Genomic DNA, 16,436 nt, shown 5'->3' on the forward strand with positions numbered 1-16,436 from the left:
CCTTCCGTTTCCCTCTGGTGACTCATTGACACGTTTCAACATGAAATGTGTCTTATGGCAGGCCTTATATTCTGTACTAGTAATTCAATTAACAAATATATATGATACAAGTATCTAAATAGGGTAAATTAACTGAGTTCATTTTCTGATTCCTGAGACAGATATGATAGCAATGACTAACCTGAGGTGACAGCATGTGAGGTAAATGATGCCCAGCCTCTTTCTCCAACGCAGACTCTGTAGTCCCTGTACAGAATTATTTAGAGTCATATTTATTTTAATGGCTACACAGTGTGAAATTCTGTTTTCAAACACTTCTGAAGAAGAATAAAAAGGGATCACTCGACCTTGGACCTCACAAGATCAATGAACAATCTGACTGACTTTAGCTGGCCTTGAAAACAGCCTTTGATGCATTAGAAGTCAATAGATTGCACAGTGAAGAGAGAATTGGTGTGCGGTAAAGAAAAGGTTAAAGGCCAAAGATCAACCCATATTTTTTCTTGCAGCCTTTATAATGGTCTGATGCAGCCAAGAAAATGAAAAAATATTGGCTAAATGCCATTGTGTGTAAAAATACTGCATTCATTTGAATGAGTATTGTAACAGTTTAATGTAAACACAAGTAAATTCTTAATATACGTAACCGCAGATTTATTCGTAATGATGTTTACAGGTCAGAGACAGTGGGCAGTCATCCCTCTCCATTTCTCAGATCATGCCTACGCTAAGAGAGATTTAATAATTAGTAATGCTGTTAACTGCATGAGTTTGAAGATATTCTGGTAAATTCTGGGTCTAATAATCACTCCTCAGACCTGAAAGGAAGAAGCCTTGTATGCAAGTACATTTTCAGCAATTTAACTGGTGCTCAGAACACACAGGAAACCAGTTTCCAGTGTGGCAGCTGGGTTTATGTACATCCACACTGCAAGGGGCACCACGAATAACTTCCAGAGTGGTCCTGTTGTATCTTTGTAAAAACAAAACAAAAAAACAGTTAAAGTTACATCCTCAAGATATCCAGGCAATGATGTTTTTATTACCAGCAGGTGCAGGATGAAAAATTGAAAAGCAGAAAAAGAAAACAGTGCTGCTGGATGTTTTTGATGGCGCAGACTTTATAGAAGAGAAATAGAATGTCATGTTTGCCAGTAGTTACGGTTTTGCACTTAATTTTGCTACGTCAAATAAAAAATGATGAAAAGCATGCTGATGAAGAGCTTTCTAATGGGGGCAACACAGTAGCATTGCACAGAGGACTTACTTAGAGCTCTCTCTCCAGGAAGTACAAGGGGACAGAATGAGTGAGCCTAGGAGAGGGAATATGTTCAGTGTTGGACGCATTGGCTTTCTCTCCTTTTACCTGTGAACATCGAACATCTCCTTTTCTGTTGTTTCCTCTGCTGCTTTTATATGCTTCCTGCCATAGTGAACCACTCTGAGGCTCTTCTGCTGCAGCAGCAATGGCAGCAAACATATATGTACTGCGGTGTCTTTGGGAGAGAGAGAATGGGAGAATTAATCTGTCGTTAGTAGTTAGGATTCGCTGCTGGAATGTGAAGAGTTTTTCCTGCAGTGCATATTGATTTATTTGTAAAAAGTGGAAAGCTTCAGGGCAAGAGATGGGAAGAATCTCATCCTGAATGCATCATAGGCTTGTGGATAGGCCTGTTGCAGGTTACAGAGAACTGTTCTCCCGGACTCCAGCAAGTGAGGTTACTTAAAAAAAATATACATCTCTGCAATCCTAAATGAGGTTATTGTTACACAATGTGAAGGGATAGAGAGTTTGTTTGGCAGGAACACCAGCTTGAAATGAGGAGAAGGGAGGAGTATTTGCTCATACACAGGTCATTGTACTGAGAAAGGGGGGAATTCTGTAATCGTTTTGAAATGGTCATGTTATTTGTCTGTTTGGTTTAACAGTATAACTGTGATGAGTCTTTTTCATGGGAGAATTTTTACATATTAGCAAAGCCTGTATTTATAGGGCTTGAAAGGTCGTTCTACTGTCATAAAGTCTGTAAGAGAATACCATGTTATCTTTGTTATATCAGTCATATAAAATCTAACTTGTATTATCTTTCGTTGTTGACAGAAAGGCAGATTTCCACTTTGGACATCACGTCATCCTCCTTCCTGTGAAAGTAATATGAACCAGAAGTTGTTAGTTTTTCTTCTCTCAAATTTCATTTTTGGGATATTTATTTTTGGGTTTTTCTGTAAGAGACAAAAAAACCTAACAGGTGAGTAAAGAATTTAGCAACAGAAAAATTTAATGTTCTGTAAAACCAGGGACACCTTTCCCAAATGTGTTAGAAAATAACCATGGAGCGTAAGTGATAAACAATACTATGAAAATACCCAAGGCCCGATAAACAATACTATGAAAATACCCAAGGCCCTGTCTTGGTGATAGCTGTCTTCGCAGTGTGTGAGAGGAAGAGCACTACAAAAGCTGGTTGACGTTAGAAGTGTTAGAACATTGATCTGCTTAGAGTAATACTGCTAACATGCTGAAAGTTTTCATTTTAACAAACTTTTCACTAAGCAGGATAGTTTATTGCATGTTTGCCATAGTGGAGTCCGGTGACAATAAACAAAAAATAGATCTTAGCATCTTCATTAGTTTTTGCACGCAAAGAAATAGGTTGAGTGCTATGATTGTCACAGAGAAAGAGACTTATAGAAGTCTATTTCATGCTAATGGTTTAAATTTCTTCCTTGGTTGCAGGTGCTTTTCCTAATCCCATTGAAGATTGGCTGGCAATTCAAAATGATCGCAAAAGTGCACTGGCTTCTGCTTGCCTGAAGAACAACCTTCTTAAATCAAGAAGCAAATTGGATTCTCGTGTTGCAAACCAGCTCTTTGTGGAGCACAAACATAAATTTATCTACTGTGAGGTGCCCAAGGTAGGCTGCTCCAACTGGAAGAGAATAATTTTTCTTCTCCAAGCAGGCTTGAATATGGATGCCTCTGAAATTGAGCACGACCACATCCACCAAACCTCGCTGATCAAAAAGCTGGTGGCTTACCCTCCTGCCATACAAAAGGAATTTCTGAACAATTACACCAAAGTGATGTTCACCAGACATCCCTTGGAACGGCTGGTTTCAGCTTACAGAGACAAACTTCTGCACTCTGAGCCGTTCTACAGTATCACTGTTGCTAATGAGATTAGAGCAATGTTCAGGAAAAACAAAAATTCTTCTGAAAAAGTGAGTTTCCAGGAGTTTGTCAACTTCATTACAGCAAAACCGCCAAATACTCTTGACATTCACTGGAAACCAATGTCTCTGCTCTGTGATCCTTGCAACATTCACTATGATATTCTGGGGAAGTATGAAACTCTTGGGTTAGATTCCGAGCATGTTCTGAAGGTCATTGGAGCACCAGAGAGCCTGCACTACCCCAGCTTGAAGAGGTATGGCTCAGAGAAACGAACTGATGGTGATATCACCTTGGAGTATCTCAGACAATTGAACTCGGAACAAATGGAGAAGATAAAAAAATTGTATCAAATGGACTTTTTCTTGTTCAGCTATGCTACGAAATATGAGGATTATTTTTCTCTGAATGACTAGTGTAGGTTAAACAAAGAACAGTTTCCTTTGTACAAAATGGGTTTAACTTGTCCTCACAGGTGATTGATAGGTGGGTTGGTGACTGTCTGCTGCTCAGATTTTACTGGTGTTTGGAGACATGGTTTATCGTCCTAGAGCACTCTCATACCAAATCCCTGCCATGAGCTGTTGTTCTATGCAGTACTTTAGCTATATGAAATAGTCTTTCTGTTGATTATTAGTAGCATATGTTTATTTTGTAAAGACTGTTTATAAATGATAGATTTTGGTCTGTTGGTAAGAGATGGGGGAAGGTTGAGTGTTGTGGTTTAACCCCAGCTGGCACCTAAGCACTGCACAGCCCCTTGCTCACTCCTCCCAGTGGGATGGGGGAGAGAATTAAAAGAGCAAAAGTGAGAAAACTCATGGGTTGAGATAGAGATGGTTTAATAGGTAAAGCAAAAGCCACGCCTACAAGCAAAGCAAAAGAAGGAATTCTTTCACCACTTCCCACTGGCAGGCGGATGTTCAGCCATCCCCAGGAGAGCAGGGCTCCATCACATGTAACAATTACTTGGGAAGACAAACGCCATCACTCCAAACGTCTCCCCCCTTCCTCCATCCCCCAGCTTTACATGTTGAGCGTGACGTCGTATGGCATGGAACATCCCTTGAGCCAGCTGGGGTCAGCTGTCCTGGCTGTGTCCCCTCCCTGCTGCGTGTGCCCCCCAGCCTCCTCACTGCTGGGGTGGGGTGAGAAGCAGAAAAGTCCTTGCCTCTGTGTAAGCACTGCTCCAGGGTAACAAAAACATCCTTGTGTTATCAACACTGTTTTCAGCACAAACCCAAAACAGACCCATGCTCGCTACTGTGAAGAAAGTTAACTCTATTCCAGCCAAAAGCAGCACAACAAATAATGTTGTTTTTCACAATGAATATTTTTAGAACACCATTTTTAAATATAAATTATTTTACTTTTTTATTAGAAAAAAAAATAAAGCAATAAATAACTTGCTTTAGAGTCAAACCACTCCTTGTCTGCAAGAGCCTCAACTGTGAATCTTGTAGGAAAGGAGCAAATAAATTCAGATGCTTGAAGCTGCATTGCACAGAACTTAATGCCTGATTATATTCCCCTCTAGCAGTGCTCTCACCACCGGGAACCAGACTTGTTCCTAAAGCAGTATAGTTGGCAGCAATCCAGTCAGGGTTTCCCTTGTATCTCTTCAGAATCTTCTGATGAGCAGGTCTGGTGTTCACGGTGACTTTCAGCACCTTTGTCAGTGTTATGGCCTGATTTAAGAGGGAAGGTCTGAAAAATGTATCTTTTTTTAGAGAAGTAGTTAGAGGTACATTCTAAACTGTACATCTGGAGTGGTGCAGGATCTAAAATCTCAACAGAAAGGTGACTCTTCTCTATTCTCCAAAAGTATTTGCCTCCCAGTCATCTTGACTGGCCAGTCAGCACAGGGGGGACAATGTTTGGCTTTCCCCCTTTGTGCCTGCTGGAGTCCATGAGCCCTTGGGACTTACCCAAGCATGGCACTTCGGTGGAGCTGGGTAACCTCGGATAATATATTTGTTCTAACTGTTGCTTTCTCACCTCACAGGAGGCGCAGTGCAAACAAAATGTAGGATTATGGTGAGGCGAGCAATGAAGCATGTGGCAGAAGCAACTCAAACCATTATCCACTCCTTATATTCCTGGGTGACTTTGGTTTTAGATCATGGAGGGGTCTGTAACTGCTACTATATTAAGTATGAGACTTGCCCCATTTTTTTGAAAATCTGTTGCCTAGTCACATTGAAAATTAACTTGTGACCATATTAATTGTAGCAAGTTTCAGAAACTAATTATGAGTATACATTTAGGGGATGTCAGTCTATCAGGAGCTAACTTGAAAATCTCTCAAATGCATTTAGTTCCTATCAGCTGCATCTACAAATGTACACAGGCTGGCAGGCTACTCTTGGATCCAAAGCTGGCTTACAGCTTCTCATGACATAGAAAAGGACAGGGAAAAAATAATCATACTGCAGCCACCAATCTGTGCAGCCATTGCTGCCAGCAGCATAGCCAAGAGAAAGGGAAAAGGAGACTGGGAAAAATGGATGCAATGGGATTTGAGTCATGAGGGTTGTGAGAAGAGCTCCCAGTGCAGGGAGTGTGACACAGAGGTGGTCTACCCCAGAGGGAGGATGCAGTGATATATCGGACATCAGCTGGAGACACTGATGAGACCATGGTGACAGGAGGAGGCAGAAGAAAAAGCTGTCTGTGTCTCTCCTTGACGGCAGACGGTACACAAAGCCAGGACTACTGTTCAGTACATCTGGCAGCTCTTGCATGGCTGACTATTCCATAAATGGGGCAGCTTTGGCACAGGGAGAGATCCAAAGTGAGAAGACCAAGCAAGAACAGCAACACCTTTTTTTTTTTTTTTTAAGTAGCTTGTGATTTTTATGCAGAGTGATTCACAGTTCTGGATCTTACTGTCACCACCACCGTATTTGGAGTCCCCACAGTTCTGCTATCCCCCAACACTGGATTGCGTATGCTGCCCTGGCAACCCTGTAGTTCACGTGGATTTTTTTTTACTTTCAGATCCCTCCAAAGCTATAAGCTTCAGCAAAGATACTTTAATTTTCTGGCACCATCAGCCAGCCTAGGAAAACTCTGAAGAACTGATACTGACTGACTTTCATGGTTGTCTTTCTGATCAGCGCTGTAGTGTTAACACTCCCCTCCAGTTTCTTGCTGTTAGATGTGAATGGCTTTCTATTATTTCCTCTTTCACACAGGATCGCATACTCTTCCTACAGTGGTTACAGAAAACGGATGGCTAATTCATTCATCACAAGCACTAGTCAGTAACGGCAGGCTGTCTATCTATGCAGAAAAATCTCTGTAACTATTCACAACGAACTTTCAGGTTTGGCATTTGCCTGTAGAAAAACATAAGTAGCTCATTGCCTGGAACCACTGGCTGCGGCAATGCTGTTTAGCTGTTGTGGGTCGCAACACAAAAAACTGCAGAGGACATGTGTGCGCATGTGTGCACATGTAATAACAGTTTTAGGAAGCAGTGTCATACAAGAACAGTATAAGTTGTGATGTACCAATGCTAATAAAATGAGAAGAACGGGTTGGTATCACCTGGAAAATAGAAAAAATGGACATTACCTTACAAAGGATCTTGTAACATTCCCCTGTAGGCATCTTTTAATGCTCAACCCAATTCGCTGCATTTCCATTTCTGTGAGCTTGAGAATACTTCCTAACATGCCCCCCACCCAAGAGCTGCTGCGCAGTGGCACAGGAATTCTTCAGAGCTCTGCAATGTGTTTCAGGGTTAATCAAAACAATGGCGACTTGCTATATGCTGTGAAAAGCTTTCACAGCTTGTGAAGATGGGCATGGAAGTTTGGGCTGAGCTCAGAAAATGGATCTGCGGGAGAAAATTGCAAGATCTTTAGTACTTGCATTGAGTTGGCTGTGTTTTTTAGCGATAGCTGTCATGTGTCAATGCATGCAGAAAACTCTAGTCTACCGCATTTCCTGCTGTGTGAGCGCCTGCCCATTGCCCGGAGCACAGCGGGGATGGTACCACCTTGTTTATTCCCCAGGTGAACCCCAAGGCTCATTCCACTGGGCAGCATTGTAAGTTCACTGATAGAAGGGCTTACTGTCATTTCATTCTTGATATTGTAATGTAATAAAAGTTGATGAAGGCTCTGGACCTTGTCCCAGTAAGCCCGCAAGAACTGCAAGGCCGTTGTAAACTTTATGATGAAGATGATGACTGTCTCCTCGTGGCCTGAGAGAGAGATTTCCTGTTCTATCTTGCCTACAAGTGTACTGTCCAGAACAAAGGCTCTAAGCTGAGCCGGCCTCCCTCCTGCCTTTGCCTGGAGAAGAACCCCCAGTGGAACTTCTTTCCTTTGGGTGCTAACTCTGGGTGATGTTTTCCCGGGAGGAAATTGGGGGCTTGCAGTTGGGAGCAGGGGCAGAGGCGGTGTGGCGCAGCATGGCTCAGGGGTTGGGCCCTGGGGTGGATTGGAAGTGGTAGCGTGTGCCATAGTTCATCTTCTGATTTATTATTATATGCCTGTGATATAACCTTTGCTCTGTTTCATTTCTATTTACCTTAATAAACTGTAGTGAATTAAGATGTCAACCTATTTGTTCATCCTTCTCAATGACATCTGTTTAAAAAAAAATAGATGTGGAGCTGTGCCATCAAATCATAACATAGGCCACACACTATTAGACAACAATAAATACAAAGCCATTCGGCTCTGCTTTCATACATCAATATAAAGTTGTCTCACAGGACTTTTAAAGAATTGAAAGCATTAGCAAGTACTAATGAGTGCTCCGCTTTGGAGAAAAGATGGGGCTAAGCAGGGAAAGGAACACAAACAAAAAGATTTGCAAAGCCAAGCTTGCAGCTTTCCTACAAGTTTATCTGTCAGCAGTGAGGAAATAAGAGCGAACTTGCCCGTTCTCGTGGATATCCACATGCACATCCTTTCAGGACATGTATGCACAAACCTGACACCACACTTTCTTCGTGAAGGTGTAACAAACAGATCTGACAGTTGATCAGTGTATGTCAGCAATAGAGACCATGTCACCAGTCGTTCCTTGAAGCAGGTGTTTCCTCCACTTAAAAGTGATGACTCCGCCCAAAAGCAGTCCTAATTTTTCATACAGTTTTGAATGTGAGTCCTAACAGGTAAACCGTGATTAGTGGTTTCTTGTTCAGAGAAATTCCCAAAGCAGGAGAGCTGCGAACAGCAAAAAAGGTGTCCACAAAAGAACAGTGTGAGCAATGAAACTGATTGTTTCCTGCTCCACAGAGGCATCCTCTGACCACTGAGAAGAAGAGGAAACACCACCTGCGCACATTGTTGAGCATCAACCAAACTGCAGCTCTCACAGCACACAGCTAGAAGGCGATTCTGTTTCTGCATTCCGTTAATATGTCAAAAGCTTTAAGTTCGACAGTCTCTAGTTTTCTTGGCTTGTCTGTATAAAAGGAAACAAGAAGACAAGGCAACAAGAAAAAGGAAAAGACACAAGTGCTCTGTGATTGCAGTGTAGGCCTGACATGATTTTTTCATGTCACAAAATTCTTATGCCAGGTCATGCTTTAGTATAAAACAAAAGGTTATTAAATTATATAACTTGCATAAATTAATGTAAACCAAATAAAATCAAAACTGGCAGAGAATTTACCCGATAGCAGTGTCTGAAATTGCAGGAAGTCATCTTGGAAATTTTGACTGGGTATTGAATGTACACAGGTGTGCAGTTACAATGCTGCTTCTAGTAAGAATTAGTTTTAAAGAACAAGCTGAAGTGATCATAAATCTCAGTCGGTATACTAAGATTAAAATTCAGATGAATCAGCAGATCAAAAATGAGTGATGAATCACAGGATCAGGTCTGTGAAAACGAGCCAGCTCAACACCGTTTCAGCACTGTCCATGTGCACATCCCTGTTGTTCACAATGACTAGAACACTTGCTTTGTACCTCCAGGATACTTCTTATAGCATCTTCTGGAGATGCACCAAAGCTTAGCAGGATGAAAGGGCTTTCTCAAGAAGTCCTATCATCCCACCCTGCAGAGACATTGTTAACAAGATTATACATATTTGTGGTGTCCCACCAAAGGTACAACAGGTCAGCCACTACTGGACCCCAGAGCAGAACTTGGCGTGAGTACCCAAAGCCAGGTAAGCATACTCAAGTTTATATTTCTATGATTTAGCAGAAGTATGGGGAAAGCTTTTTACTTACTAATCTATGACTAATATCCCAACTCACACCTCACTTGATTGCATTGTCCCCCCTTTCTTCCCAGATCCCTTCTTCAGTATTCACCTGTACGACATGTATGGACTCCTGCTGAATTCCCACGGTTAGGGGCCACCAGACAGGTGCTGCAGATGCTGACTTACTCAGGCACAGGCTGTTGCCAGGTGTGTGTTTTTGGATGTATTGCAGCTATTGTAAGAAGGCTTTTTGTGTGAGAAAGTTGTTCAAGCACCTGCTACAAGAGTGAGATATTACTACCAAGGTGAGATGTGAATATAAAGTGAACGATGTTTTGCAGGCATTTTTCCCCCTAAAAATAAACTTATCTTCCATTCAGATAGTTTTAGTGGGTAAGGCAGAAAGCTAATTTTGGGACCATCGACACCAGGTCTGAGAGACCCTTGTTATTATGAACCAGAAGAGACAGGAAACCCTCTCTCATGAGGGGCCATCATTCTCTGCAGGGTTAAATTATGTTTACTCCCGGAGATTTGTTAAGACTTGTCCCAGGGGTGCCTACATATTAAAGGAGCCCCTTGAGACTTCTAGCTTTTGATAAGCATGGAAAAGGAGAGTGATGAAGTTGGGAGAGAATCCACCTGACACCTGAACATTAAAAAATTGATTCTGGGTCCATCCTGTTCCAGAAAGACAGCACAGGTGAGACACAAAAAATAGGGAAAAAATCAATCCAATTAATATAAACAAATTATTATCCTGAATATTTTTGGTATTCAGTAACTGAATGGTACCTTTTTTGGTCTTTGTTTTTTAGGTTCCTATCTGGAAGGCTGAAATGATGGGTTTGACTTTTTTCTTGTCTTGCTGCACAGCAACTACTGCTACAGGTAGAGCCCTTCGGGGTTTGTAATTTTAAATAAAGGGTCACAGTGATGCTTTTATTTGTAGCAATATTTTTTGTTGCTGTGCAAAGCCAGACACCCACTTAGCTGTATACCATGGCAAAATTTGGATTTGTTCCCCAAGTTCCTGTTCCCATAATGTACATGTCGCAGGTCTCTCAGGAGTACCCTCTCTCACTGCTGGCAGCTGACTGGGCGCTGTGTGTTAGGCATTTGTTACAGCCTCTGCCAAGGCTTTTCATTCCACTCAGGTTTTGGGGTTTTGTTTGCATCTGAAACAGATTTGGCCTCCATATTCTGCAAACTGCAGGTTTAAGAGTTGATGAGAATGTAGTCTCTCTAAAATTGTAATAATATGAACAAATAATAGCTCTGAAATAGCTGGTTCACCCACTTATTTTGTATGTAAATATTTTATAAATCCTTATGTGAACTTAAGTCTTGCAGCCTTAGTAACGACCATGCATTGCAATTTCTGTTTGCTTTGCTTTATTTTTTCCTAATTGTTGTGGTTTAACCCCAGCTGGCAACTAAGCACCACACAGGCACTCACTCACCTCTCTCACCTCCTCCCTGGTGGGATGGGGAGGAGAATCGGGAAAAAAACCCCAGACTCGTGGGTTGAGGTAAAGACAGTTTATTAGGACAGCAAAGGAAGATATCATCATCATCATCATCATTGTTTTATACAGAGTCATGCAAAGTGCAATTGCTTACCACCCACAGACTGATGCCCAGCCCGACTCCGAGCAGTGATTTTGCCTGCCCTGGTCAACTCCCCCAGTCTATATACTGAGCATGACGTCACACGGTATGGAACATGCTTTTGGCCAGTTTGGATCAGCTGTCCCAGCTATGCTCCCTCCTAGCTTTTTGTGCACCTCCTCAGTCAGTAGAGAATGGGAAGCTAAAAAGTTCTTAACTTAGTATAAGCATTACTTAGCAACAACTAAAAACACCAGTGTGTTTTCAACATTATTCTCATAATAAATCTAAAAAACACAGCACTATACCAACTACTAGGGAGAAAATTAACTCTGTCCCAGCCAAAACCAGGACACTAATTTATGTTCTAATAAACCTTAGATTTTATGAATGTAAAAGATTTTTTCTGTCTTTTGGGGCAGGACACTGTAAAGCCAAGTTGTAGTCAGGTCGACCCAAAAGAGCCCCTAACACGGATACGCACCATACCCTGAAATAACAATTAGCAACTTAGGTTTATCATTAAAGGGGAAGGTGTCTATACTGATTATAATGAAGTTGTGGTCTTTCAAGGGTAAAATATTTAAACAAATCAGTACATCAGTGAATATTTCCTGCCCTCTCCCTCAGGATAAGGTGCAGAGCAACTGTATGCATCTCTATCTGAAAGCAAGGAAGGGATGTACTATTCAGTTGTTGGTAATATTTTACAGGGCTTTACTGCAGTACTTCATATTCTTATCCAACTATGGCGACTTCCACAGGACATTCCACCAGAGTGGGAGACACACAAACTCTGAAAAGCATGGCAAACACTTTCTGATACAGGTATGGACTAGCAAACTGATTCAGATGCTTATGCAGCATTACATCAACCTGCCAGAGCAGTGAACATGGCTTATCCTACAGCTATGTATGTGGAGTGCTTTCCACATTTCAATTAAGGCTAAAGAGGACTCTAGTTCAAAATTTTTCACTTCCAGTGTTAATGCTTCAGTCTGAAAAGTACAATTTGGTTGCTGTGGCTGTTGACTTTTGGGAAAGTCACAGTCCTTTACCTGCGGGGCAGCTATACCCTGCACACACTGACCAGCGAGAATGCCTCGAGGGCTGTGAGCTCACGATTGTCCAGCCTGGAGATTTCAAGTGGTCATAGGCAGGAGAGAGTACAGATCTTGGAAAATACCACAGTATGCAGTACTTCAAGCATCTATGAGAATGTATGCATGAAATGCTTGGCTCTGACAGTGTAGATGAGAGACTAGAACTGTGCTTTTGACCTCTAGTGCTTACCTACTAAGTATGGTGTTTTCCTCTCCTCAAGAAATGGAGCGCTAGCAGAAGTGTCCACAACACCTTGCACCTGGAAGAGGAGAACTCACAAGTCCTAGCCGTATCCACTTACTGAAGAGTGCAAGAACCTTTGGGACAGCAGTGAGGGCCAGAAATTAAATGTTTGTAACAAGAAGCCTGGGGACTGCAGCCCAGCGCTGCTGCACCTTGTAGTGAGGCTGATCACTATAGACATGAGTTCATCAAGGTCTCCTTGTCTCTTAAATTCTGCTCTATAATTAAGCTTACACTCATCTGACCTACCCCTGTCAAAAGGCCTGGCATGCCAGATACACTTCACCGTTTCTAGAAAAGTTTTTGGTGGAATTCCTGCAGGTGTTCAAGTTAGCATTCAGTGCTTTTCCACTGCTATGTGTAATTGTTAATTCCCCTGCAAAGACACTTCCTAGACATCTTAGAAACTGAACCTGAAGGGGACCTCAGGAGACTGCCTGTTCCAGGATTTGTTACTCCACATTCGCTGGCTCATCGTGCCGCAGCCTCAGCCCCCCACGACTGAACCTCCTGACAGTAATGTGGGGCCCTGCCCATGCTGCCAGCTGCTGCCTGCAACTGGCCCAATGTCATCACACAGCTTAGCAAGCCATCTTCTTCAGGCTTTGCACACCTTCAGGCTATGTTTCACAGAGCTTTTGTTCATCTCTCCCGCTCTCCTTTGGACTCTCTCCAGTTCCACCCATGGGACAGCACAAGTGGCTGGCCCCTTTTTTGGACCGAAATCTTGTGTCTCAGGGCTTTCACGCCTGGTCTTCCTCTCCCTGTGCTTCCTGTCCCCCTCCCCCCCGGAGACCCGATTATCCCCCTCTTTCTCTGGAATAAGAATTTCTCTGGAATTTCCGCTCAGCCACCAGTGGTTTTCTTGTCCCAGTAGTTTGTTCACCAGTTGGGCACAGGCCTGCCTTTTTTCCTAACTTGCTAAAGTGTGAGAACTGTCCAGCTGCTGACAGTGGAAGACTCTCACTGAACTTTATGGTTCAGTGTTATATAAAAATGAATTACGAAGACAGTTAAGTTGCCTACATTTGAAACAGCATTTTCTTTTGTGTGCTTTGATTTGTCTCTGTCACTGTTTCAGGGAGACATTGACCCATTCACCCTCTTTGAATATCTCCTGAAGAGTTTTAGCTTCATGTGACAATCTGAAAAACAGAGTGTGGTATACAGTTATGTATGAACATCTAACCTGCCAGTAGGCATTTTCTGTGTAAAGTGGAGATCAACACCTCTATTGTTAATCTCAGCCAAAATTCTGCTGATGTATTGACACAATGAAATCTGAAGATAGCATTGTTCTCCAGGAATCCACATGTGTATCAAAGGAAAAAGGTTTTTGTGAAAAACGACCAAAAACTGCCCATGAGGGAAATGCAGTTCCTAGAACGAAGGTGAAATCCAGCAAACAAACTCCTAGACGCTTCCTGTCTGTCTCCCTCTATCATCTCAGCCCAGTGTTTCCACTTCCAAAGGTGCTTCTGTCCTCATGAGGCAATTTCTCAAACTCTTTGGCAAGTATTTTGATACCATTATAAGAGAAATAGGATTCATCATTCCTCCAACTGATATACAGAAAAAAACACAAAAGATTTAGGTTCTAATTAGTAAACATCGTAACTAATTAATACTTATCTTTGCCAACATAAAAAACCCCACCAAAAACCACAAGCCAAAACCAAAGAGTGTTTCTTCAGGTTGATAACAACCCTGCTCGGGAAGCAAAGGTCTTCTCCTTACAAGTTCAAAAAGGATGTGGTTTTCTTTATTTCCTGTCTGGTCATCATGCAGCCTTGCAAAATTGTGCTTACCTAGGGCAATATTGTACTGGATGACCCTTGCCATTTTTCCTTTGCTTTGCTGTATATTTTCTATGATGCTAAAGAGCATGTTAACAGTTTTTTATGCCAGTAAAAGCATGGAGTATTTTTCCCCTAGTACTTATTCAGGGTTATTTTCTTTATGACTGTTTCTTACGACAAATTGTGCAACTAGTCCTATCGAAACAAAACCTGAGGACGAAACAGTGGAAAGCGCCATGAGTTCAGGAGGTTGGAGGAATGCTTGATTGTCGAGCCACCTATTCTGTCACAGGAATCAGAAGAATTTGCTGAAAGATTGACCACGCCTGGCTTACAATATAGTAATGCAGTTCCTTATGAGGAAGAATGGATGGTTTAATCCTGTCTTGCTTTCAGTGTCTTCTTGCAGAAATCTGCTGTCTTGGAAAGAGAAACAGAGCAGTCTCAGTTTTGTTACTGAAGAGAACTCTTTGTGCTCTTAGCAATGACGGAAACAGCAAAGACAAGTGCCAGATATTAGCTCAGCACATGGATATGGCAGCGTTCACTTTTGCAGCAAGGCCCTGGGTAGTTTGTTCATGTACAGAATTGAAGAAACCCATCAGAACAACGGTGTAGTTTCCTCAGAATTTATCCACTAGGCTGAAGGGGAAGACAGAGCAATTTATATTCTGATTTGAAAAAAAATAACAAATGAAAAAGACAGATCTGTGCCCTTAGGGAAAGTAGCCCATCTCACGGTCCCCAGTATTGATTTACTTCGGCATAAATTGAGAGTTAATATTTCTTTAATGCAAAAATCAGAAATTATTTTCCATCCAGCCTACCATCTGACTTACCTCCAAAATAATATGGAAAAAGAAAAGGTAATTAAAACTACATACATATTACCACAGAAGAAGCTTGGAATAACCAGACCTTAAGCATACTTTTTCCATGTTATTTTATCTAATTTGTATACTGATTTACTCTTGCAACATTTAGTGCAATAGGTTTTCTGTTGAGATTGGTTACACAGCATCAACGGTTATGTCATGGACTATGTCATGCTTCTGTCAGCAGCATCATTATGGTTACACATGATGGTTATGAGGATTATGTTATGGTTATCATTGCTTGGCTGTTTAAGTGTCTGCTCAGACACTTTCAAGAGGCATTGCAGTGGCAGTTTTGGGGATTTCTAGATGACGACAGAATATGGGTCTTCTGTTTTGAAGACAGAACCGCTAACGTAACTCACTACAAACATTAAGCTTTGCTTTGGTTTTAAACACTGCTTTGGTACCAACAGCCTTGCAATGACCAGCACTACTGAAGCACACTATCCGTACCTTGTCTGGCAACCCAAAAGCTAAACCTTATAGGGGGAAGGGGTCATTGTTGAAGAGGAGGGTTTCCCCGCTGTGGTGGAAAGACCTCGTGGTCACCCAGAGCCTGAGAGCTGTCTGCAGCCCTGACAGGCAGCCCTGCAGCCGCAGCTTCGCCCCACCAGGCTGGAGGCCAGGCCACACCGAAGTGCTGGCATAAAGAGGTACAACCCTGTGACACAAGGCTTACATTAGCAGTGAGGTTGGAAATCTTCTTCTCATGCTATATTTTAACTCTCCTGCTCTTCTTGGGGATTTTCATAGATTGCACTTTTCCCTGACACTTTTATGATCAGCTGGAGGGAGTCATTATGCAATACGCTCCTCTGCAACACTCTCCACTTAAAGAATATGCCAGATACAGGTCTTGAAAAACACTTTGAAGACAGTCACAATAAGCATGTACTTATGTTAGTGCTAAATTTGTTCCTATGACTTCAAGTAAAGAAAGCATGTGTAAGTACTTCTTACAGGCAAATGAACAAAAAGCATGCAAATATTTAATTTTATGAAACAACAACAACAAAAAACACGGAGAAAAGGTTTCCTGAATATTTTTGCAAATTATTTTAATTTTTATTCTATCTTGTATTTCTGTTTTTATTCTATATTTCAGTTGATTCCAGAGGACAAATAATCAAGTCTTGTGAATAAAAATCCCTGTCAAGTTCTTCATCATACTGTGATCTAGTCTACAAAGCTGGGCAAACGTGTGTGCCAACAGGCATGCTGGGAATACACAGGAAAATATGAGCATTGTTATAGACAGGCTGGCACTAATTTGCAAATAGGTCATGCCAAAGAGCACCTATATATCCTAAAAAACTCTAAAAATCATCCTGAGTAGTTTTGCACAACAGCAAATTAGACCCTTGCATTAAAACAAAGCTGCTTGCTCATTGCTAAGTAATTACTCTTGCTTACCTTTTCCTTAAAATGCACTCATATGGCATCACTAGAGT

At 41.8% G+C, this 16,436-nt stretch overlaps 1 protein-coding gene across 3 annotated transcripts in view; it reads left to right on the top strand.

Annotated features, from left to right (window-relative positions):
• LOC104326216 (carbohydrate sulfotransferase 8) overlaps positions 1–7,737 on the top strand; it is a 33,349-nt gene extending 25,612 nt beyond the window's left edge. For all 3 annotated transcript variants that reach the window (XM_075427520.1, XM_075427518.1, XM_075427519.1), the window contains exons 3-4: positions 2,102–2,249; positions 2,738–7,737. In XM_075427520.1, the coding sequence (XP_075283635.1) occupies positions 2,156–2,249; positions 2,738–3,588 (945 nt within the window). In that variant the 5' untranslated portion in view covers positions 2,102–2,155 and the 3' untranslated portion in view covers positions 3,589–7,737. The remainder of the gene's footprint in view (positions 1–2,101; positions 2,250–2,737) is intronic.
• The last annotated feature ends 8,699 nt before the right edge of the window (positions 7,738–16,436 follow it).

This window comes from Opisthocomus hoazin, chromosome 7, assembly GCF_030867145.1.
Source record: "Opisthocomus hoazin isolate bOpiHoa1 chromosome 7, bOpiHoa1.hap1, whole genome shotgun sequence".
Taxonomy (NCBI): domain Eukaryota; kingdom Metazoa; phylum Chordata; class Aves; order Opisthocomiformes; family Opisthocomidae; genus Opisthocomus; species Opisthocomus hoazin.